The following is a 24,735-nucleotide window of genomic DNA, read 5'->3' on the forward strand; positions in this document are numbered from 1 at the left end:
ATGTACATTGTGACAGCATAAGAGAAGATAGATTACAAAAATAAAACACTATTAGATAAATAGGGCATTCACAAAACGTATAAAATGTCAAAGTTACATTCGAAGTAGACACAGTGCACATAAGTGTCGTAGGAGTCATGTTATGGGTGTAGTTGGCGTGTCAGTTTATTTAATTGATATTTATACTGCAATATTATTTTTGGACACTTGGTGGCGGGGTTTAGCTGCACCGGGTGTATACAAGGGGTCATAGGTGAAAGGACGAGGACACATGAAGAAGAGAGCATACCGATTCCACTTAATGTAATGGCAACTTTTAATGTTCCATTGTCCTACTCTTTTATTGCCATTGCTTCACAGGAGGAGATGGATGATCCAGACGCAGACAGGAGCAGATGATTTCAGGTCCTTTGGTGCAGTTTAGAATGATGTTTATTGAGCTTTACATACCAAGGTGTAATTATGTTGTCAACAGCCCGGCAGATGCTCATACCACAACCTTTTGTTAGGGAGTAATTTGCTTAAGTATTCAACCTTCGACCCAGTTAATCGTTTTCTCTCTTCACTGTCTCCTTTCCCGCGGCATAGGTCTACGGCCTTTGGTATTGCTGCTATCTCTCACAAGGAGGAGGAGCAGCTTGGGCGCATTGTTTTTGCCAGTCTGTGACAGAGCACAAGCCGCCATGAGGTAGTTTACTGTTCAGGGACGAAGGTTCCCTGGCGCACATTATTTTCTATGGACGAGAGCTCTAGTTAGATTCAGGGTCCATATTGCTTTAGTCTCGCTGATGAAGAATGTTGATTATTACACTCCGAACTAGTTAAAACCTCGAGTTGCAGAAAGAGTTCTTCAGAATTGATTTGGCAACCGCTGTTTCAACTCGTGACACACCACCTGTCTTGTCAATTCTCCGGCCGAAGCTCCAAATAAACCGTCAGTGTTTTCCATCAAAGCTCCAGCTCTCTGAGTCCTGTTTCCAATTGCTACAGAAGTTTCCCCCACACCTTTGACAGCATAATGAAACCTTGGTATGTAAAGCTCAATAAACATCATTCTAAACTGCACCAAAGGACCGGAAATCATCTGTTTGTGTCTGCGTCTGGATCACTCCATCTCCTCCTGTGAAGTAATGGCAATAAAAGAGTAAGGCAAGGCAAGTTTATTTATATAGCACTTTTCAACACAAGGCAATTCAAAGTGCTCTACAAAAAATGAAAGACATCAAGAAAATGGCATTTAAAATCAGTCATTAAAAAGAAAAGCTAATAAAAGAAACCTTAAAAGAAAAAATACATGGATAAAAGTTACAGTGCAGTTTAAGATGTGAATAGTTCAATTAAACATTAAAGGATGGCTTGGAAGGACAATGGAACATTAAAAGTTGCCATTACAAGTGTCATTACACAACAGTGGTGTCTTAGTCGTGTGAGTTGTGTGAGTGTGGGGGTCTACCATGAGTTATCCATTTAATTTAGCTTTTGGTAAAATATCTGAAATATCACGACGAAGTTACTACAAGCTCCAAAAATTTTAATGAAAGAAAATATTCAAAGTCTCAACATAGGAATCCAACAAGGTGACTCACAGGGGCCGAGACAACAACACAATACTAAAAAATGTAAAATAAATTCAATCCACCATATCATCATTACATTTAAAAGAGAAACCCTGAAAGCCTGTTGTCTAGGATTACACATTATCACCAACTATGATTAACATACTAAAGTATTCCTTAAAAGGTAGGGTAGTCATTCACTTCAGAAACACTTTGTTATATTCCATGGAATGCTCTTAACATCCCGATAGCAATGAATACATTAAATGCTTTGACAATAAATACATAAAATATTTCATCAGTGGAAGCCGTGGCGCTGTAAAAAGCACGACCTGAGCCGGCCCGGCTAAAGTAACTGGATGGCCTACCTGCCTGTCAGCCTTCCATCTGTGCACAAACTCATCTCGTGCCCTCATTGGTCATGTGTGCGTTCGTGTGTTGGAGGAGGGGCTCTGTGAGGAAGTCTGAAGGAAGGGGCAGATTGTTTCCGGCTGCGTACTTTCAAATTCTAGCGCACTCAAGCTGGGTTCTCCATTCCTACCTACCCTACCTTTACTTTAACCTTGATTTGAGTAAATATGTAATTCTGTGTTCTGCAGTTCAGCCATCAGCCTCCAGATGGCGCTGCCGTTCACTTAAAGCAGCCGCTTCGATCATAATAATGTGCCTTTCTTTACCTGTGAGATAAAAAGATTATAAAAACAAAAAATATTTATTTCAAGAATCAATAATTTAAAAAGGTGTATTTATTGTCATTCTGGATGTACAGTAACAATCGTGTGACATGCTAAGATGCTCCAAATAAGACAACAATACATATTAAATATATAAAAAGAAGGCAAATATAATAAAATTATGTAAAAGTGTAAAATATATGAAAACTCAAATGCATATTATATTTGTTAAGAAGAAAATACCAATGACTAAGCCTAAAAAGCTAATATAAACTATCTGAAAACACAACGTTAATGCGGTTTTCTGTGTTTTTGCTAAAGAAAACATTTCTAGTTTTAAACGTTTTTCACCACGAGAAACTGTATACGTTATCCATTTATGACCAGATACTTCCAGCTACATTATGTCTCGATATAACTCGTATGGTGATAAACCTTATAATAACTCAAATTACTGAAGTTATCCAAGTAAGATTTAGTGAACTGTTATGAAAGGAAAATGTGTTTTTATCTCTGAGGAAGAATGTGTTGCAGACAGAATGTCAACATATTTGTCTGTGTCAAAAAATACGTTACGACAAAGGAATCTCAAATATATGTTTGCTTAAGGCTCGTGTAAAACAAAGGAATAGCCTTCAGCTAAAATGCTTCCTCACTGACTTCACTGCTGACTTTTCACCTATTTCTGAGGTGAAGTCAACAGGTAGAGTCAAAAGCAAAATGTTAGATGCTTTTCTCACACACACACACACACACACACACACACACACACACACACACACACACACACACACACACACACACACACACACACACACACACACACACACACACACACACACACACACACACACACACACACACACACACACCACACACACACACACACACACACACACTGTACCACACACACACACACACACACACACACACACACACACACACACAGGTGATTGTCTTGCCCGGGACACAACAACATGCTGACTGCAGTGGGGTTTGAACCTGTGCTCCCCTGATCCCAACGCACTAGACCACTGCGCCACACGCCTCACTGATTCAGCAATACCTACTTTTAATGTTTGGGATATCCTTAATTAGTTAATGGTAAAGTGGGACAATTAAGCTTCATCTTTACCAAAAAAATCAATGGGATGTGCTGTCCACCTTCTCCCGTCCGTAAAAGGGTGATTTTATGTTGTTGTTATTGTTGATTTCATTCACAAGGCCCACATGTTAAAAGCAATTGAATGGGTTTTGATCTGTCTCAATCATATTGTGTAACAATATTATCAATCAAAGCCTCTATTGCCGAAGCCGCGGCGGGGAGCTGTGGTCTCAAGGTCCTAGGTGCCTCAAGGGGCGGTAACCCTCGAACCTCCTGGTGGACACCGGTGGTCAGGGAAGCCGTCCGACTGAAGAAGGAGGCCTTCAGGGATTTGTTATCCCGGGGGACTCCCGAGGCAGTTGCAAGGTACCGACAGGCCCGAAGGGCAGCAGCCTCATCCGTGGCCGAGGCAAAGCAGCGGGTGTGGGAGAAGTTCGGAGAAGACATGGAGAAGGACTTTCGGGCGGCACCAAAGTTGTTCTGGAAAACTGTCCGACACCTCAGGAGGGGGAAGCAGGGAACCATCCAAGCTGTGTACAGTAAGGATGGGACGTTGTTGACCTCAACTGATGGAGTGTTAGGGCGTTGGAAGGAACACTTTGAGGAACTCCTGAACCCGACAACTCCGCCCTCTATGTTAGAGGCAGAGCTGGAGTATGACGGGGGATCAACACCAATCTCCCGGGGGGAGGTCACTGAGGTCGTCAAACAACTCCACAGTGGCAAAGCCCCGGGGGTGGATGAGATCCGCCCGGAAATGCTGAAGGCTCTGGGTGTTGAGGGACTGTCATGGTTGACACGTCTCATCAACGTTGCGTGGAAGTCGGAAACAGTACCGAAGGAGTGGCAGACCGGGGTGGTGGTTCCCCTTTTTAAAAAGGGGGATCAGAGGGTGTGTGCCAATTACAGAGGCATCACACTACTCAGCCTCCCCGGGAAAGTTTACTCTAAGGTACTCGAAAGGAGGGTCAGGCCGATTGTCAAACCTCAGATTGAGGAGGAACAATGCGGATTCCGTCCTGGTCGTGGAACGACGGATCAGCTTTTTACTCTCGCAAGGATCCTGGAGGGGGCCTGGGAGTACGCTTATCCGGTCTACATGTGTTTTGTAGACTTGGAGAAGGCGCATGACCGAGTTCCCAGGGAGTTACTGTGGGAGGTGCTGCGGGAGTATGGGGTGAGGGGGTCTCTACTCAGGGCCATCCAATCTCTGTACTCCCAAAGCGAGAGCTGTGTCCGGGTCCTCGGCAGTAAGTCGGACCCATTTCCGGTGAGGGTTGGCCTCCGCCAGGGCTGCGCTTTGTCACCAATCCTGTTTGTAATATACATGGATCGGATTTCGAGGCGTAGTCATGGGGGAGGGGGTCTGCAGTTCGGTGGACTAAGGATTGCACCACTGCTTTTTGCAGATGATGTGGTTCTAATGGCTTCATCGGTCTGCGACCTTCAGCACTCACTGGATCGGTTCGCAACCGAGTGTGAAGCGGCTGGGATGAGGATCAGCACCTCCAAATCTGAGGCCATGGTTCTCAGCAGGAAACCGATGGACTGTCCACTCCAAGTAGGGAATGAGTCCTTACCCCAAGTGAAGGAGTTCAAGTATCTCGGGGTCTTGTTCTCGAGTGAGGGAACAATGGAGCGTGAGATGGGCCGGAGAATCGGAGCAGCGGGAGCGGTACTGCAGTCGCTTTACCGCACCGTTGTGACGAAAAGGGAGCTGAGCCAGAAGGCAAAGCTCTCTGTCTACCGGGCCATTTTCGTTCCTACCCTCACCTATGGTCATGAAGGATGGGTCATGACCGAAAGAACGAGATCGCGGATACAAGCGGCCGAGATGGGTTTTCTCCGCAGGGTGGCTGGTGTCTCCCTTAGGGATAAGGTGAGAAGTTCGGTCATCAGGGAGGGACTCGGAGTTGAGCCGCTCCTCCTTCGCGTCGAAAGGAGCCAGTTGAGGTGGTTCGGGCACCTAGTTAGGATGCCACCTGGGCGCCTCCCTAGGGAGGTGTTCCAGGCACGTCCAGCTGGGAAGAGACCAAGGGGTAGACCTAGGACCAGGAGGAGGGATTATATCTCTTCGCTGGCCTGGGAGCGCCTTGGGATCCCCCAGTCAGAGCTGGTTGATGTCGCCAGGGAAAAGAAAGTTTGGGGCTCTCTGCTGGAACTGCTACCCCCGCGACCCGACCACGGATAAGCGGGAGAAGATGGATGGATGGATGGAATATTATCAATCCGTGTATAAATCTGTAATTTATAAATGTAACACCTTCCACACATGCAGAAACATATTTGTATACTGTAATCAAAAAACTAATTCGACATTAAATTGATTTACAAGTAAATTAAAAACATTCGTAATTATAATAATGGTAATATGTCAAACTGAATCTCTCAGTTTGACAGTTTGACAGTTCATTAGATATTTTGAGAGTTTCTTAAATTCTAATTTCTTGCATCATTTATCTAATTTTCCTTGATTTGGAAACTTTCAAACGTTTTATTTTGAAGGTTTAAACCGGAAGTACTGTTCCCTTTACTTATTTGTCACTTAATAAATACTGCACCTATTGTATCTAATTTCATGTGTGCTTTAAACCTTTTGTATTCAATTATACAAGTTTAAAATGTTTTATTTTGAAGGTTTAAACAGGAAGTGCTTTCCCTTTGGGGGCTATTATTTACTTATTTGTCACATAATAAATAATATACCATTTTAATCTAATTTCTGTGAACTTAATCACCCTTTTATTCAATTATACAAGTTTAAAATATTTTATTTTGAAGGTTTAAACAGGAAGTGCTTTCCCTCTAGGGCTTTCCTTTACTTATTTGTCACTTCATAAATATTCCACAATTTAATCTAATTTCATGTGTACTTTATCACCTTTTTCTTCACTTGTACAAGTTTAAAATCACGGTTCATCAAATGGGTGGAAGCTCAAACCTCCGTGGGAGTTTCTGTTGATTCAGTTTAACGATGAGCACCGTCAGAAGAACCGGTCGGACCTGCCGAGCTGTGACGCTTCAGGCAAGAGGAACCGGTCGGTCAGGTGAGATCCCTCCGCCAGGCGGGGGCATACAAAACGCAGAGCTGCAGAGACAGGCAATGATTTCTCACGTGGATCTCACAGCAGTAACTCACAATGTTTCACCTGCTGGTGCTGGCCGGCGTGGTTCTGGGAGGATACATCTTACTCACGCAGACTCTCTTCAAAAGGTCCAAATGTAAAGGACAGGCAGCGATGGCCGGCAAGACCGTCATCATCACAGGTGAGTCCTGGGAGGGGGGGGGGCGGGGCTAGCACAGGTAACACATAAAAGAGGAACGGTTGAAAAATTGAGATTGCTTATTTAATGATATGAGACAGAAGCCATTGTCAAAATAAGGACACATGAAACCTTTAACATGATTTACAATACTGCAAATAAATTAGATTTGAAATGATAAACGATATGTTTCTTAATAATAAAAACATATAATGAGAAACTGAGACACATTTTGAATTGATTTAGCTAATTTCAGATGTTTCTTTTGAAATTGTACAACTTATTTCTGAATTGAATGATAAAGAAGTCAATCCGTGTATCTACCGTCCAATTGTTTTTCTTTATTAAACACGGAAGAGCGTTTGAGAGGCCTTTTTGCTTTTCACCTTACTGAATGGTGTAATGGTCAGTGCAACGGGGGGCGGGGCCAAACTCACGGAAGTGATTTCAAAACAAAAGCGGTGATAATATTATAAACAAAGGGAAACAAGGTGAATTTAGCGATCACAACGAAAACGGCCAAGACACATATTGAGCCTAGAAAATGGATGTTATTGAGGGCTGTAAATATAATAAGCCTCTGTCTAAAATGGACAACATTGTTAGGAGATTTAAACTACAGCGATTCTGCACTGCGGTCACTCCGCCGCCTCTCGAGTTTGTTTTTTCAAATCAGCTGCTCTTCATTCCTGCTATATTTGACGAGTGATACAAATATGTTTTACCACAAGTTCTTAAGAAAACTGACACACAAAGTACTTTTGCTGTGTACTTTGTGAGTAATCCTCTGTCAGAGTCCCCTCCATAGTAGGCTACATAATGCATGTTTTCTGCTATCTTTGATGAATGATACAAATATAATTTTACCATTAGTTCTTAATGAAATTGATACTGTTTGACTTTGTATTAGTGAGCCTACTACTTACAATACATTGAAGTACTTTTACTCTGTATTTTTTGAGAAATCCTCTGTCAAAGTCCCCTGCTGAGAACAAAATCAAGCCACTTCTGCTAAGTTTGATGAGGGAATTATTTTTTGTCTCCATTAGTTCTTCGTGAGATTGATCCTGTTCGACTCAGTACTAGTGAAACTACCCCCAGAAGTACTATGAAGTACTTACTGTGTACTTTTCCAACAATCCTCTGTCAATGTCCCCTCCTGAGTACCAGAATGCATGTTTCTCTGCTATTTTGAATAAGCGTTAAAAAAACCTTTCTTCATGAGACTGATATTGTTGGACAGAGTATTTTAAGAGGATATGGTGGACATATTATCAGCAATACTTCCAGTCAGTACTCTGGCAGCAGCATTTTTACACCTTGGAAAGTCTTTAGAGTCTGGCCTTCAGCAAAGTGACACACCCTGACTCTTGTTGGCCTCTTATGACAATGCTGTCTTTTAACGCGTTAACTTGACAGCCCTATGGCCGGCTTAGCCAGTGTGTATTTCTTCAAGCACCACAAGATTCATAGTCACAATTCTGGGCCATTGATTGTGTCATTTCTCCAAACACATACAGTAAAAATGCCTGTTTTGAAGCCTTTTAAATGGAGCAGGAAAAATACTTTACATTGTATTATACTTAAAGACAGGACTATTCAGTTAAGAGAAGAGAAAAAATGGAAATAAAATTGTTATAATGGGTGATGTAACATTAATGACAGACATAATATGAGGTCCTTGGCAGTTGGCGCTCAGACTCTTGAGGGGTCATTTTGTGATCATGGGGCATCACCCTTACAGCATCAGGACAATATCATATGGAGTCAGACACTGGAAGTGTGCTGGAGGCTGATGCGTTGATTGGGACTGATGGAAGGATGATGCTGATGAGAATGAAGAATCTGCGAGGAACAAACTAGCGGCAGAGAAATAATTATATATTAAAAGACAGCAACATCATAAGAGGCCAACAAGAGTGTCAGTGTGCTGAAGGATATTTGTGACCAGCTATCCAGGCCAGACTCTAAAGACTTTCCAAGGTGTATAAATGCTGCTGCTGGAGTACTGACTGGAAGTATTGCTGATAATATGTCCACCATATCCTTTTAAAATACTCTGTCCAAAACTACCATTTATCAAAGTATTTTACTTAGAAAAGCTGCAGTGTGACCCACATACTTTAAGAGTCGTGTTTACAGAGTCAATGTTACCCAACACAAGATCAAAGGTTCCTGTTGAGCTACACCTCCCTTTTTTGTCCCATCTGCCAAATATTGAAAAATAACCCAATAACCTACATAGATTTATTGTTTTATTCCAGGATGGTGAAACTTTAGAAGATCCAATACTGGACGAATACGTAGATTATATTTCCCACTCATGGACTTAGGCATCCAAAGCCGTGGGAACATGTTTCAAATGGGGGGGTGCTGTGGGGATGACACCAGGGCTGGTTCTGACCAATTTGCTGCCCCCATTGGAGTGTCCAATACTGTCAGTCTCAGGAAGAAAGGCTTTTTAATGCTTATTAAAAATAGCAGAAAAACATGCATTCTTGTACTCAGGACGGGACAGAGGATTACATGAAAAGTACACAGTAAAAGTACTTCATAGTACTTGTGGGAGTAGTTTCACTAGTACTGAGTCCAACAGTGTCAAACTCACAAAGAACTAATGGCAAAAAATAAATAATTTTTTCCCTCATCAAACTTAACAGAAGTGTCTTGATTTTGTTCTCAGGAGGGGACATTGACAGAGGATTTATTTTTTTAAACAACACACTAGAAGTACTTCATTGTATTGTGGTAGTAGGTGTAAGACTACTGAGTCAAGCAGTATCAATATCATTAAGAACTAATGGTAAAATTGTCTTTTTATCATTCTTCAAAGATAGCAGAAAACATGCATTCTGTACTATGGAGGGGACTCTGGCAGAGGATTACTCACTAAGCACACCGTAAAAGTACTTCATTGTATTTCTGGTAGCAGTCAAACTAGTACCGAGTCCAACAGTGTCAGTTTTATTAAGAACGTATGATAACAAATACTTGTATCCAGTGCTTGAATTGGAATAAAAAAGGTGCCAGTACTCTAAATCAGCAACTGTTTCAAGTCAATTTATTTATACAGCCCAAAAACAAGTATTTGGCTCAAAGTCATATAGTATATCCTTTAATGCTGGTGGTTTTGTCTCTTTACTGTATATTTTACAAAGGCTCACTGTACTTAAACAAAATGACTCAGGGTGCATCTGAAATTAGAGGGGGTGCAGGGGTAAAGTACTATTTTTATAAGTGGGGAGTGGACCTGACACACTAGGGGGGTCCGGGGGCATGCTCCCCCTGGAAGATTTATTTTTTAAATATTGAAGTTAGATGCATCAATGTGGTGCACTTTGAGAGCAAAATGAAGAGATATATGGATACCTCTCAACATCCATATGAAACAACTGTAAACAGATTTACTTTTTCTTTGGATATAAAAGAAAGTCAAGCCTGACTCCTACTGGCGGCTGGTTAAATTACACCTCGTCCCTGAGTACACTCACCATCTTCCAATCCAATCCAATCCAACTTTATTTATATAGCACTTTAAAAACCTTCAGACCAAAGTGCTGTACAGAGAGATAAGCTCACACAACATAATATAAATACATTTAAAATACAAGATACAAACACAAAACAACCCAGAATAAACGTAATAATTAAAAAATAAATAACAGCCATATAATAAAAAACAATAGACCACTGAAAGCAAATAAAAGCAACAATCTACTTGTTTCTGAATGCCAAGGAGAAGAGGTGGGTTTTAAGACGAGATTTAAAAGCAGTCAGTGTGGGAGCCTGTCTGATGAGCAAGGGCAGGTCGTTCCACAGTTTAGGGGCGGCAGCAGAGAAAGCACGGTCCCCTCTACGCTTAGACTTTGTTTTTGGCACCCTCAGGAGCAACTGATCAGCTGACCTGAGAGTGCGAGTGGGCGTGTAGCTGTGTAACAGCTCAGAGAGGTAGGGCGGGGCCAGGCCATTGAGGGCTTTAAAAGTAAATAAAAGAGTTTTAAAATGAATCCTCAAATGAACGGGCAGCCAGTGGAGTGAAGATAAAATGGGGGAAATGTGCTCGTATTTGCGTGTGCCAGTTAGTAGCCGTGCTGCTGCATTTTGCACCATCTGCAGGCGAGCAAGGGAGGATGCACTTATCCCCATATATAGTGCATTACAATAATCCAAGCGGGAGGTGACGAAGGCATGGATTACCGTTTCAAAAAGGTCACTACTTAAAAAAGGCTTTCTTTTGGCTAGCTGCCTGAGGTGGAAGAAGCTATTTTTAACAACTGCCTTGATCTGGCTGTCAAGCTTGAGTTCAGGGTCCATCTTTATCCCAAGATTTGTGATGGTAGGCCTGGTGGAGTGGCCCAGGGATCCTAGGTCTATCGGAGTGGTCCGAGGGGCACCAAAAACCATCACTTCGGTTTTGTCATCATTTAATTTTAAAAAGTTGCATGACATCCAGGATTTAATGTCTTCAAGGCAGTTTAACAGCGGTTTAATTGAAAATGAGTCGTTCTTTTTAAGTGGCACATATATTTGGCAATCGTCTGCATAGCAATGGAAAGCGATACCGTGCTTCCTAAGAATGGACCCAAGAGGGAGCAAATACAGGGAGAATAACAGGGGGCCTAACACTGAACCCTGTGGAACCCCACAAAGGAGAGGAGCAAACGAGGACTCAGAGTCCCCAAGGCTGATGCAGAAAGTCCTACAAGTCAGATACGACCTAAACCATTCGAGGGCTTTGCCCCTAATGCCTACCCACTGCTCAGCACGAATCAGCAGGAAAGGAGAGAGGGAATCCTTGTCCGGTGACAACCGCTGTATTTTCGCACTATTATGAAGACACGCTAACATTTTCGAAATGCTAACGTTATGTGATGTCTTTTCTGCTCTAGTCTATCGCTGCGGAGCGTCATAGATGCGTCATGAGATGCCACAGACGGCTGAGTACCGGCATTTTAATGAGTACCGGCACCTTGCCACAGGACTCCACTCAGTAAGAAGTGCCGGTACCACATGCGTAAAAATGAGAAGTGCCGGTACTGCGTACCGGTGAGTACCAGCCCAATTCAAGCACTGCTTGTATCGCTATCGATCATCAAATATAGCAGGACAAAAAATGAAGAGCATCTGAAATTGAAAAAACAAACTCGAGAGACGGCGGAGTGACCGCAGTGCAGAATCGCTGTAGTTTAAATCTCCTAACAATGTTGTCCATTTTAGACTTAGGCCTTTTATAAATACAGCCCTTAATATCATTCATTTTCTGGGCTCAATATGTGTCTTGGCCGTTTTCGTTGTGATCGCTAAATTCACCTTGTTTATAATATTATCACCGTTCCAAGCACACGAGTGCTTTTGTTTTGAAATCACTTCCGGGAGTTTGGCCCCGCCCCTCGCTCCAATGACCATTAGACCATTAGTAAGGTAAAAAGCAAAAACGCCTCTCAGACGCTCTTCTGTTTACTTGTTTAATAAGAAAAACAATTGGACGGTAGATACACGGATTGAAGTCCTTTTTTAAAAGTGTGATATTTCAGAAACTGCTTTATTTGTTATTTAAATGTCAGAATAAATCAGGCTGAACACTGAAACAGTGAATCGCTAGAAAGACTAATTAAACAAGGATAATGTGGATCAATTCATATTTTTACTTGTTTAGCAAAAGTCACCAATCACTGTCACGTTGTTTCAGATTTTTAAAGACCTTTTTACAATTTTCTGACTCATTTATTAATTGAAGAATATAGTTTCCTTGATAAAACGAATAACCATTAGTATTATTCCCTAATTAAGAAACTAAATGATAATTTCCTTTTCATTATTGACTTCTTTTTATCCAGTTGTCTTTGCTCTATACCTTGCTCTCTGAACTGCATCAACAAACAAAAGGGGGTTAGGTTTGAACTCGCAGACATTCGACTTGTTCTTCCTGTCAGCCAAGTCAACGTTAAGCAGTGAAAACAAAGAAAGCTCAGTCTGAAGGGAACGTCATTAGTTCTGCATAAATCAAAATGTTGATCCAGTGAGGCAGCAGATGGAATGTCAGAGGGTTGCAAAGTAACTATATAATCAACCCTGAGAGGAAGCGCATTTCATCACAATCCATCCGGTATTTCACAAGAAAACTGAAAAGTCTACCTTCTGGTGACGCTAGAAGGAAAGTCAGAGGATCACCAGAGTCAGTATGATTCATCCTCTGGGGACAATGATTGGTCGTACCCAAATTGGGGACGATCCATCCAGTAAATGTTGATATATTTGAATGATTACATAAAAAAACATTGATTTACTGCACAATGAACTGAAATGTTATCAAAATCGCATGATGTACTACTTCATGATCAGTAAGTACAATAATTAGTAAGGGCAAAATATGTGATAATATCTGAATGTGAAGTATTGTAGAGGTGCAGAGTAGTTCCAGTTTACAGATTAGTATACGGAGAAACCCTTGTGTGGTACAGACGCTCTTGTTTCAATGATAATGTGAAATCTGATTAAATAATTGTCATCACCTATTATATCGCAAATCATATTGCAGTTGCATTATCAGGCAACAATAGTCCCCCGATTATAAAAGGAAATGTTCCTGAGCACTTCAATATCTACTTTAAAGCCAAATCCCAGGTTTATTCTTACACAACTTGCCAAATCTTCAGATCATTTTCAAAATCACATTTCCTTTAAAACAATAAACAGAAACAGACATACATTGATCAGAACTGTTTCATAATTATTTGCTGACATGCTGTGTTGTTGCTTCTGAAGGCGGGAACACGGGCATCGGTAAAGCCACGGCTCTGCGCCTGGCCGGCCGGGGGGCCAAAGTGATCCTCGCCTGCCGCAACCGGGACAAGGCCCAGGACGCCATCGCTGATATACAACAGGTGGGGGTAGAAAACAACAATTACTCCTGACACTAAGAATACAATAATACAAACCTATGTACATTCATATGTCGGGTTGGGTATCGTTTGAATTTCCACGATTCTGATTCCGATTCTACTTTTCGATTCCGGTTCTTAACGGTTCTCAATTCCGATTCTTTGAGGGGCAGGGTAAAAAAATGATACATGCTTCTTCCACCAAAAAAAAATTACATTTATTCGAGAAACTTTTACACAGGTTCATTTACAGTAATATTCACATTAATCAGTCTGTTTATATTCACTGCTATGTAACTGTAACCTGAGAACCACTGAAGCTACAACAGTGCAACTTTTAAAGGAAACCTGTTTTATCCCAATAATTATAAAGGAGTGCCTTGGAAATATTTGTTTACATAAATTGTGATCAAACCGTTTGAGACCCACTGAGATAACTTAGACTAAAGTGAACTATCTAAACCCTCAGAGTCCTTTACCTCACTGAGCTGTAGTTATCAGCCTCTCAGTCTGACTGGAGAGGACTCTCCCTCCACATCATTGTAGAAACATCTTCTTCTTCTGTTAGAGCAGCTAGCACCAGATGCTAATAACAACAGCGCTGGTACCGGTGCACCCTCCCTTTCTCCCTCGCTCGCCCCCACGCTCACTCGCACTTTGGCTGTGAGCTGCGGGCGCCAGATAAGCCAACATCCCCCATTTTCATCACTTACAGCGCCCATCGTACAGGGCAAATGAAAAGTGTAACCGGGATAAAAAGCGTGTTACATTTACTTAATTATGAATGTTGTTACATCAAGGCCGAAAATTAGGATGAGCTCCAACGGTCAAAACATTTTTTTTCCTTCCCAGAGCTGTCAGCGCAGCACCTCCCAGATCTGGCGCCCTAGGCGAACATCTATAACGCCAGTGCGACGGGCCGGCCCTGGTCCCAGGTTACGCTGTAGGAAGTGTAGGTACAACGCTACATTTCCCGCCCCGCCGCAGTCCTACAGTAGGCTACGGAGAGCGGCGAGAAACATTTCCTCAGTCATCGAAAAGCGGAACCGAAATTCACATTTCTAAATGATGCCGTTGGAATCGAAATGTTGGAACCGAGAACCGGTTCCGAACCGGTACCCAACCGGTACCCAACCCTATTCATATGTAGCGTCTCTACTGTGACATGTCTCCATGCTTTAAAGGTCACCTTATGCAAAATCCACTTCTTCATGTCTCTTCTACATCAACATGTGTCCCCTCTTCTTCATGTCTCTTCTACATCAACATGTGTCCCCTCTTCTTCATGTCTCTTCTACATCAACATGTGTCCCCTCTTCTTCATGTCTCTTCTACATCAACATGTGTCCCCTCTTCTTCATGTCTCTTCTACATCAACATGTGTCCCCTCTTCTTCATGTCTCTTCTACATCAACATGTGTCGCCTCTGTGGAAAGAGACTCTGAAAGTTTGAGGAACAAAGATTCTCTCTCTTTTTGATCCATTTCTATAAAAACCTGTCTGAAAATGAGCTGATCAGATTTTGGCCACTTTGTGATGTCATAACGATGTTTTGTCTTGTGTAACCATTAGCCAATCACCAACCAAGGTAACCCCCCCCCCACCACACCACATCACCTGAATCTCCTACTCATTCACACCAACGCAACTCCGGTTCAAGCTCCGTGCTAGAGCTTTTCAGGTTCAGAACCGGTTCTTCGGTTTAGCTCCGGCTCTTTTCACACCGCCCAGAGTCCGACTGGTGCTGCGTCATCGTTTGCGTCATGACGTAACCGTTTGCTTGCCTGCTTCATAAAGCCAAACCTCGCGGAAACCCCTCACAGCTGACACCACAACAACAACAATGGCCGATTGTGCTCCAGCTTCCTCTGTACCTCTTCGGAAGACCAGATACCCAGCAGGTAGCTGGTCTCTTCAGTGGACCACTGCTGCTTGTTAAGTTTCTCCATCGTTGTGTACAAGCTGGATAAAACGCCGGCTTTTTGTTGTTGTTCAGGAGTTGATCCCGCCCCTGTCCCCGCCTCGACGTAAGCGTGACGTATGCGGTGCTTTTGCTCTAGCCGGACAATTTTTTGGTGCTTGAAACGAACCGGATTCCGGAGCAGCTGCTCCGCTGCGGTGTGAACAGGAAAACCCGGTGCTTTTCAAGCTCCAGCTCCGAACCGGCCCTGAAACACCGTTGGTGTGAATGGGTACTAGAGCACCATTGAGTTCTTTGTAACCAAATGTCTCTCAGAGGGGCGTGGGGAGGGGCTCCTTATTTTCATCTAAAGTAACAGACAGAGAATCAGCACTTTGGAAACAGGGCTGAAACAGAGGGGATTATGGGTAATGCTGCAATGATCTGTTTGGTGTTTCAGCCAATCAGAGACAGGTTCTGTATATATCTGAGACCTGTGATGTATTGATGAAACACAGTATAAAACCTTTTAATGATCAAAAAACTCTTTTATATTTCTCATACTGTCTGTGCTGCAGCACCTCTTTTCACCCTCTGTCTGAAACCAGAGCCCAGTCTGCTCTGATTGGTTAGCTGGCCGGCTCTGTTGTGATTGGTCAACAGCTTAGAGATGTCCCGCCCCTTAGCCTATCACGTACAATGTGCGCTAGCCAATAGAAGCACAAGTGTTGAATACTGATGTCACTGTGTTCCAGAAGTAAACAAAGGATACCCTTTACATGCACTAAAACCTATACAACACACTTCAGGAAAGTGAAAACCCCAAAAAGCATAATAGGGCCTCTAAGTAATTTTACTAAAGTGTAGATTGTATGTTTTTTTCCTCTTGACCTGACGATGATCTTGTTGCAGGAAACAGGAAGTACTGATGTGTTCTACATGGAGCTGGACCTGGCCAGCATGAAGTCCGTCCGCAGCTTCGCAGAAATGTTCCTGAAGACCGAGTCCAGACTGGACCTGCTCATTAACAACGCCGGTAAACACACACACACACACACACACACACACACACACACACACACACACACACACACACACACACACACACACACACACACACACACACACACGTATACATCACTTCAGGGGACATTACATTGACTTACATGCATTTCCTGGAGACTTATCCTAACCTTAACCATAACCAACACATGCCTAACCCTAACCCTTAACCTTAACCTAACCAAGTCTTCACCCTAAAATTAATGATCCCCCTCATGGGGACCTCCAATTTGTCCCCATAAGGGAAGCCAGTCCCCACACGTGACTATGTAAACAGATTTAGGTCCCCACAAGTATAGTAATGCTAGACCACACACACACACCCACATACACACACACACACACACACACACACACACACACACACACACACACACACACACACACACACACACACACACACACACAGTTACATAAACGTTTGATTCAAACCATAACATTATATTAAAGTTAGGACGAGAATACAATCGAAACCTTAACAACTGCACATTCTGGTAACTATACTAAAGTGAAATCCTTATTAGTTCCCCTAAATCATGTCAACAGTGGTCACATACATTTAATCAAATACTGCACTTGTAAGTTACTTGATTATCTCTATTATATGCTACCATATACTTCTATTTACTCAACAATATCTAAGAGGTAAATACATGTATGTTACTTTACAGATTGTATGTACCAAACATGATAAACTGATAAAACATGATTGTAAACCATTAAAAAAAAAGAAGGTTTTTGACACAAAAACTCTCTTTGAGTTCCATTAAGTCTGGAGTCTTTAATTCAACTGACAAAAACATTAAAATACTCATGAAATTATCAGATCTTAAAAAAGGCCTGCGGTGCAAACTATTGTCTAATACCTACATTTGGGAGAGAGCAGGAGATACTCATGAATGGAAAGACAAGAGAACACAGAGTACCAGCAGACAGGATGTGACTCTGACAGATGTGTCCAATCCAACGTTATTTATAAAGCACTTTAAAACCAAAAGACCAAAGTGCTGTACAGAGAGATACATACAATATAAAATCGCTCAGCTCACAAAAAAAAAAAAAAGTATAAAAGGTATGAACACAAAACAAACCAGAATAAACGTAACAATTACAAAATAAAAACAATAGACCACTGAAAGCAAATAAAAGCAACAATCTACTTGGTTTCGAATGCTAAGGAGAAATGGTGGGTTTTAAGACGGGTAAAAAAGACGTTTGACCCGAGAGGTGAAGCTCAGGTGAAGCTCAGGTGTGACGGTGAGACAACGGGCACACCTGTCTGTCTGTCATCACTGTTTTCACTTCACAAAGCACTGAGACACAGGTCTATAGTGCGCTTCTTTTCATTCAACTGACACCAGAATATTGAGGACAAAAGGAGAGACGCCGGAGCACACGGTGTCAATTCAAGTTTATTTATATAACCCAATATCACGCATTTTACATTTGTCTCAGGGGACGTTTCAGTGTTTTCAATTTTTTGTTTTACTTTTACTTGAATGTGTTTGCTAATTCAATCAAGCCAAATCTATTTATGTTGTTGTAGTATTAGTATGCTTCAAATATTGTGATATGAGTTCTTGGGTTTACATTTTTAAAACTGCATTTTGCTATTTATTTTTAAATGTATATAATATTTAATTCAACCTTATTTTTTTCTATTGTGTAGCATATGTATGAAAAGCGTTTGATCGCAGATATAAAAGCTGAACCAGGCTTTAAAGGTTACCTATTGTGCAAAATCCTCTTCTTCATGTCTCTTCTACATCAACATGTGTCCCCTCTTCTTCATGTCTCTTCTACATCAACATGTGTCCCCTCTTCTTCATGTCTCTTCTACATCAACATGTGTCCCCTCTTCTTCATGTCTCAGTTCTACATCAACATGTGTCCCCTCTTCTCCATGTCTCTTCTACATCAACATGTGTCCCCTCTTCTTCATGTCTCTTCTACATCAACATGTGTCCCCTCTTCTCCATGTCTCTTCTACATCAACATGTGTCCCCTCTTCTTCATGTCTCTTCTACATCAACATGTGTCCCCTCTTCTTCATGTCTCTTCTACATCAACATGTGTCCCCTCTTCTTCATGTGTCTTCTACATCAACATGTGTCCCCTCTTCTTCATGTGTCTTCTACATCAACATGTGTCCCCTCTTCTTCATGTGTCTTCTACATCAACATGTGTCCCCTCTTCTTCATGTGTCTTCTACATCAACATGTGTCCCCCTCTTCCTCATGTCTCTTCTACATCAACATGTGTCCCCTCTTCTTCATGTCTCAGTTCTACATCAACATGTGTCCCCTCTTCTCCATGTCTCTTCTACATCAACATGTGTCCCCTCTTCTTCATGTCTCTTCTACATCAACATGTGTCCCCTCTTCTCCATGTCTCTTCTACATCAACATGTGTCCCCTCTTCTTCATGTCTCTTCTACATCAACATGTGTCCCCTCTTCTTCATGTGTCTTCTACATCAACATGTGTCCCCTCTTCTTCATGTGTCTTCTACATCAACATGTGTCCCCTCTTCTTCATGTGTCTTCTACATCAACATGTGTCCCCTCTTCCTCATGTCTCTTCTACATCAACATGTGTCCCCTCTTCTTCATGTCTCTTCTACATCAACATGTGTCCCCTCTTCTTCATGTCTCTTCTACATCAACATGTGTCCCCTCTTCTTCATGTCTCTTCTACATCAACATGTGTCCCCTCTTCTTCATGTCTCTTCTACATCAGCATGTGTCCCCTCTTCTTCATGTCTCTTCTACATCAACACGTGTCCCCTCTTCTTCATGTCTCTTCTACATCAACACGTGTCCCCTCTTCTTCATGTCTCTTCTACATCAACATGTGTCCCCTCTTCTTCATGTCTCTTCTACATCAGCATGTGTCCCCTCTTCTTCATGTCTCTTCTACATCAACATGTGTCCCCTCTTCTTCATGTCTCTTCTACATCAACATGTGTCCCCTCTTCTTCATGTCTCTTCTACATCAACATGTGTCCCCTCTTCTTCATGTCTCTTCTACATCAACATGTGTCCCCTCTGTGGAAAGAGACTCTGAAAGTTTCAGGAACAAAGATTCTCTCTCTTTTTGATCCATTTCTATAAAAACCGGTCTGAAAATGAGCTGATCAGATTTTGGCCACTTTGTGATGTCATAACGATGTTTTGTCTTGTATAACCATTAGCCAATCAGCAACCAAGGTAACCCCCCCCCCCACCTTATCACCTGAATCTCCTCCTAGAGCACCATTGAGTTCTTTGTAACCAAATCTCTCTCAGAGGGGCGTGGGGAGGGGCTCCTTATTTTCATCTAAAGTAACAGACAGAGAATCAGCACTTTGGAAACAGGGCTGAAACAGAGGGGATTATGGGTAATGCTGCAATGATCTGTTTGATGTTTCAGCCAATCAGAGACAGGTTCTGTATATATCTGAGACTTGTGATATATTGATTAAACACAGTATAATCGGAGATCTTTAAAAGTGAATGTGTGTGTCCTGCAGGTCTGGTGGGTGACGGGCAGACAGAGGACGGGTTTGGGATCCAGTTGGGAGTGAACCACCTGGGACACTTCCTGTTGTCTCACCTGCTTCTGGGACGCCTGAAGGAGGCTGGGGGGGGCCGGGTGGTCACTCTGTCCTCCATGGCTCACAGCTGGGGACACATCGACCCGGAGGTAAAACACCCATCATCACACAAATATTAGTCGGGTGGCACGATTTGGAGAAGAAAACTAATTGTGAATATTTTACTGATATTGCGATTTAATGCATGAAATTGAATAATTATCTCATGTTATACTGTATGTGTTGTTAAGTCTGTAAAATATGATTTATAGCTTTATTTAGTTTTGCTGATTAATATTAAGGAATTTGATACATATTGTAAAGCCATACTAAGGAATGAACAAGAGGAATTTTAATACAATCTCCTTCTTTGCTACTTCTTACTTAATTTTCTCTTTTTTTTATATTTACCTCTCAGAATAGTCACATCAAGACTTTACGTGAATGACCTTGTTAACAGAAACTTTGACTGAGCATCAGAACCTGTTCTTGAGTTTCAGGTATTACTTTGGTTCAGGTGTGACATGATGAAATTCTTATGTCGCATAAAGACATTCCTGTGCGCTCTGCAGAGAACATTCTCCCTCCCCCTCCCCCTCCCCCCTCACTCACTCACTCATTCAGGTGATGCTGTGTTCATGAACTTGTTGATGTGTGTTGTGTTCAGGCTCTGGAGGTGGACAAACACTTGGGCACCGGCAAATACAGCTGGCAGTTCTTCTACGCGTACTGCAACAGTAAGCTGTGCAACGTGCTCTTCACCCACGAGCTCGCCAAGAGGCTGAAGGGATCCAACGTCACCTGCTACAGCCTGCACCCAGGTGAACAAACACACTTCTGACAAACATGTCAGAGGGAAACGTCTGAATAATGTTTTCTAAGTGCTGGAACTGAAGACACCTCATCACGCTGAACATTAGCTGCCTGTAGCTTAGCGGTGGTGACGTGAAGTCATGTGACCGTGCTGTAGGTCCTTTATAGCCCAACATTAGCCACCTTTAGCTTAGCGGTGGTGACGTGAAGTCATGTGACCGTGCTGTAGGTCCTTTATAGCCCAACATTAGCCACCTTTAGCTTAGCGGTGGTGACGTGAAGTCATGTGACCGTGCTGTAGGTCCTTTATAGCCCAACATTAGCCACCTTTAGCTTAGCGGAGGTGACGTGAAGTCATGTGACCGTGCTGTAGTTCCTTTATAGCCCAACATTAGCCACCTTTAGCTTAGCGGTGGTGACGTGAAGTCATGTGACCGTGATGTAGTTCCTTTATAGCCCAACATTAGCCACCTTTAGCTTAGCGGTGGTGACGTGAAGTCATGTGACCGTGCTGTAGGTCCTTTATAGCCCAACATTAGCCACCTTTAGCTTAGTGGAGGTGACGTGAAGTCATGTGACCGTGCTGTAGGTCCTTTATAGCCCAACATTAGCCACCTTTAGCTTAGCGGTGGTGACGTGAAGTCATGTGACCGTGCTGTAGGTCCTTTATAGCCCAACATTAGCCACCTTTAGCTTAGCGGAGGTAACGTGAAGTCATGTGACCGTGCTGTAGTTCCTTTATAGCCCAACATTAGCCACCTTTAGCTTAGCGGTGGTGACGTGAAGTCATGTGACCGTGATGTAGTTCCTTTATAGCCCAACATTAGCCACCTTTAGCTTAGCGGTGGTGACGTGAAGTCATGTGACCGTGCTGTAGTTCCTTTATAGCCCAACATTAGCCAGCTTTAGCTTAGCGGTGGTGATGTGAAGTCATGTGACCGTGCTGTAGTTCCTTTTATAGCTTAACTTTAGCTTTTACGTAAAAAATGATATAAAGTGGTGTTAATATGTGGAGATTATCCTGCTGAAAAAAACACATAACTATCATAAACGTGCCACAGAGCCTATTTGCTTTTTGTCAAGGGAGCCTTTGTGATGCTAACATCTGGGTCGTCCTACAAAAATCTACATTTGCATCAAATAAAACGCAAATATATTGCACAGCCAAGTGGAAACACTTTTTAGAGCTGTTATAAACTTAATTTCAATTGCTATTACTCACATTTCCTAATGCAAATTGAAATGCATCTTAAAGGACCCATGTCTTGGCCATTTCTACTGATCATAATTCCATTGTTGAGGTCTACTAGAATAGATTTACATTGTTCAATTTTCCAAACTCACATTGGTTTCTCACAGCATCTCTGTATAGTATGTGTATTCACTCTCTGTCCTAAACGGCTTGTTGGAGCTCCTGCCTCCCCCCTCCCTGTGAGCCCACTGTGCTCTGATTGGTCAGCTCTCCCACTCTGTTCTGAGTCCACCACCGTTACAGCAGAACACCAGTGATTATGTTTTACAATGGCGTTTGTTAGCAACCAGAAAAATGACACCAGTAATGACAAACAGATGAGAATGCTGCGTGGGGTCTTGGTGCCGTGTTGGGGGGGACGTTGCGGGGCTCGCTGCTGCGAGGAGCAGACAGTGTGAGCTGGGTTAATATCCTGCTTGCTGCGTGGGGTCTGCGAGACAGCAAGAGATCGCAAATGCACGCGGGAAGGGGGGGGTGCTGAGGGGGTTGCAGCACCCCCATCTGTGAGGCTCCACTAGCAGAAAAACCATCATGACACACAAGGGGACGGGTAACCTTTAAAACAGGCAAATTGAAAGCTAATAGCCGCTACTACACCAAGTACTATCCTACTGGACTAAAATCTCTATTACTTTTTTGTAAAAGTTCTCCTTATCTTCTTCTAGTTTCAAAAGTTGAATCATAAATCTAATCGATAGATTTATGATTCAAAAATTATAAAAGTAGGGTAGACATGTGGATATTATCTGGCTGAACAAAACATGCATTTATTTAACAGGTTTGTTTCCCACAGATCTTATTTTGAGCTATTTTCTAAAATCCTATGGAGAAATGTCATTGCTTTTTTGTGGAGGGAAGCCATGCGCAGCTTACTTCCGGGTTTTAGGATGCGTCAATGCAGCTCTCTCGTCTCCTCTTCACACACCACACTTTTCGCGGCACACGTACTTACAGCCAATCAGCTCTGAATTATGTGAGATGACGTATGGTGGGGATGGCAGCTCTATGCCCCTATGGTCATTATTTTTTTGCCACACACATTAAATAGGACAATACTCTGAGCATGCGCAGTGTAGTTTTTACAGTCAATGTTCACTTAGACAGTGAGAGGGAGGGGCATGATCGGGTTTTGTCCCACATGGCTCTAAACAGCTCAATAGGCACACACTGTAGACACTAATTAGAAGAACACAGACTAAAACAGCAATGTACAGACGAATCAGATGATTAAACATGATCTTAAAATATATTTTATTTTTTTGCATTTTTTTGTAATCATTATTTTTAATACTTTCTGCTGACACTAGGTGGGGCTGTGCCCTAATGACCAGTCACCACTGGGTACAACCCACCACACCTGTGATGAAGGTTGTGTTAGTGTGAAGTTGTAGTCTTGTCTTACCTCATGCTTGCATTGACCCAGGTGTCTCTCCTCCTACAGGCGTGGTTCGCACCGGGCTGTCCCGTCACTGCAGTCTGTGGCAGAAGGTGTTCATCGAGCCCATCGCCCGGCTGCTGTTCCTGGACCCGGAGGCCGGCGCTCAGACCACGCTGCACTGCTGCCTCCAGGAGGGAATCGAACCTCTGAGCGGGCGCTACTTTGCCTGCTGCGCCGTGCAGGAATCGTGCGCGAAGGCTCGGGACGACGCCGTGGCCCAGAAACTATGGGAGGTCAGCGAGAGGCTCTGTGGAATCTCTTAAAACACTTATCTTCTGCTGTAAATGGGTTGTTAAGTCCAGGAGGGATCAAAGTAAAATAACTGTTCACTCTGTCTTTGTTTTCCCGCCCTTTTGGTTTTCTTCCCGCCTTTTTGTGATTGTTTGCCCCGCCCTGTCTTTTGTTAGTTATTAGTTCTTTGTGTACATACGCCTCTCTTTCCCAGAGTTTTTCTGGGCGTTGATGTTTACCGTGGTTCTACTCGTCAATGTTTCATCGATGTTTCTATCTACCATGTTTCCTTTCGGCTGTTTCTTCCTCTGGACTCGCTGCCTGTTTTCCGCCATCCCATTTTGTATCTACTTTAGTTGTGCTGTTTATCTTTTGTTTAGTGTTACCTTGCCTCTTCTCTTAGTTTCTTGTTTACCTGCGTTTACTCTGTTATTCAAGTATTTTCTGTAAGACTTAAGTCAAATTGCCTGTACCCATGTCATGATATAAATTGGTTCAAAGTTTTGTTGTGTAGCATCTTTTATTTACAGTATTCCTCCCCTCTGGGAACACATGTTGTTATTTATTGTCTGTTTATTGCACTCAGTAAATTGATTACGATCTGACTGTCATTTTCTGCTGGTTCACTTTAATATTAACTTATAAAGGGGAACTCATGAGTCTGTAGTACAGCATGTTACCTTCAGTTTATAGGGACCTTACTGCAATTTAAGACATTTGTATCTACTGTGGTATTCATCTATTATGCTACTGTCATATATTTCACAGGGTAAAAAGAGTCCTTACATTCTTGGCTCATAGCAGCCATGCATTAGAACCTATTTTGTTAATCATTCATTAATTGATGTTCTTATTAATGTTTGAAATCAAGGCCCTCCCATTTGACATTCCTGCTCTCCCCCAATGAACACGTATTTTTGTAATAATAAGTAAACTGTGAACTTTAATGCTACGATGTATGTGATGTCAGATATTAATATAAGAGT

The 24,735-nt window shown here is 42.5% G+C and overlaps 1 protein-coding gene across 1 annotated transcript; it reads left to right on the top strand.

Moving 5' to 3' along the window:
- Window positions 1-6,354: 6,354 nt before the first annotated feature.
- On the top strand, window positions 6,355-24,253 carry LOC117535424 (dehydrogenase/reductase SDR family member 13-like). Its single transcript, XM_034199872.1, has 6 exons — window positions 6,355-6,602; window positions 13,365-13,483; window positions 16,293-16,416; window positions 19,953-20,125; window positions 20,683-20,836; window positions 23,522-24,253. The coding sequence occupies exons 1-6, from the start codon at window positions 6,476-6,478 to the stop codon at window positions 23,779-23,781; spliced, it is 957 nt and encodes a 318-aa protein (XP_034055763.1). The 5' UTR covers window positions 6,355-6,475; the 3' UTR covers window positions 23,782-24,253.
- Window positions 24,254-24,735: the final 482 nt, after the last annotated feature.

The sequence above is a fragment of the Gymnodraco acuticeps genome, unplaced genomic scaffold (assembly GCF_902827175.1).
Source record: "Gymnodraco acuticeps unplaced genomic scaffold, fGymAcu1.1, whole genome shotgun sequence".
Classification (NCBI taxonomy): Eukaryota; Metazoa; Chordata; class Actinopteri; order Perciformes; family Bathydraconidae; genus Gymnodraco; species Gymnodraco acuticeps.

Bases quoted from the DNA above. Each gene is read 5' to 3' on its own strand.
- LOC117535424 (XM_034199872.1), top strand. From the start codon at position 6,476: ATGTTTCACCTGCTGGTGCTGGCCGGCGTGGTTCTGGGAGGATACATC. The intron at 6,603-13,364 runs GTGAGTCCTGGG...TTGCTTCTGAAG, and splicing joins CAAGACCGTCATCATCACAG to GCGGGAACACGGGCATCGGT. The intron at 16,417-19,952 runs GTAAACACACAC...TGTGTCCTGCAG, and splicing joins CCTGCTCATTAACAACGCCG to GTCTGGTGGGTGACGGGCAG.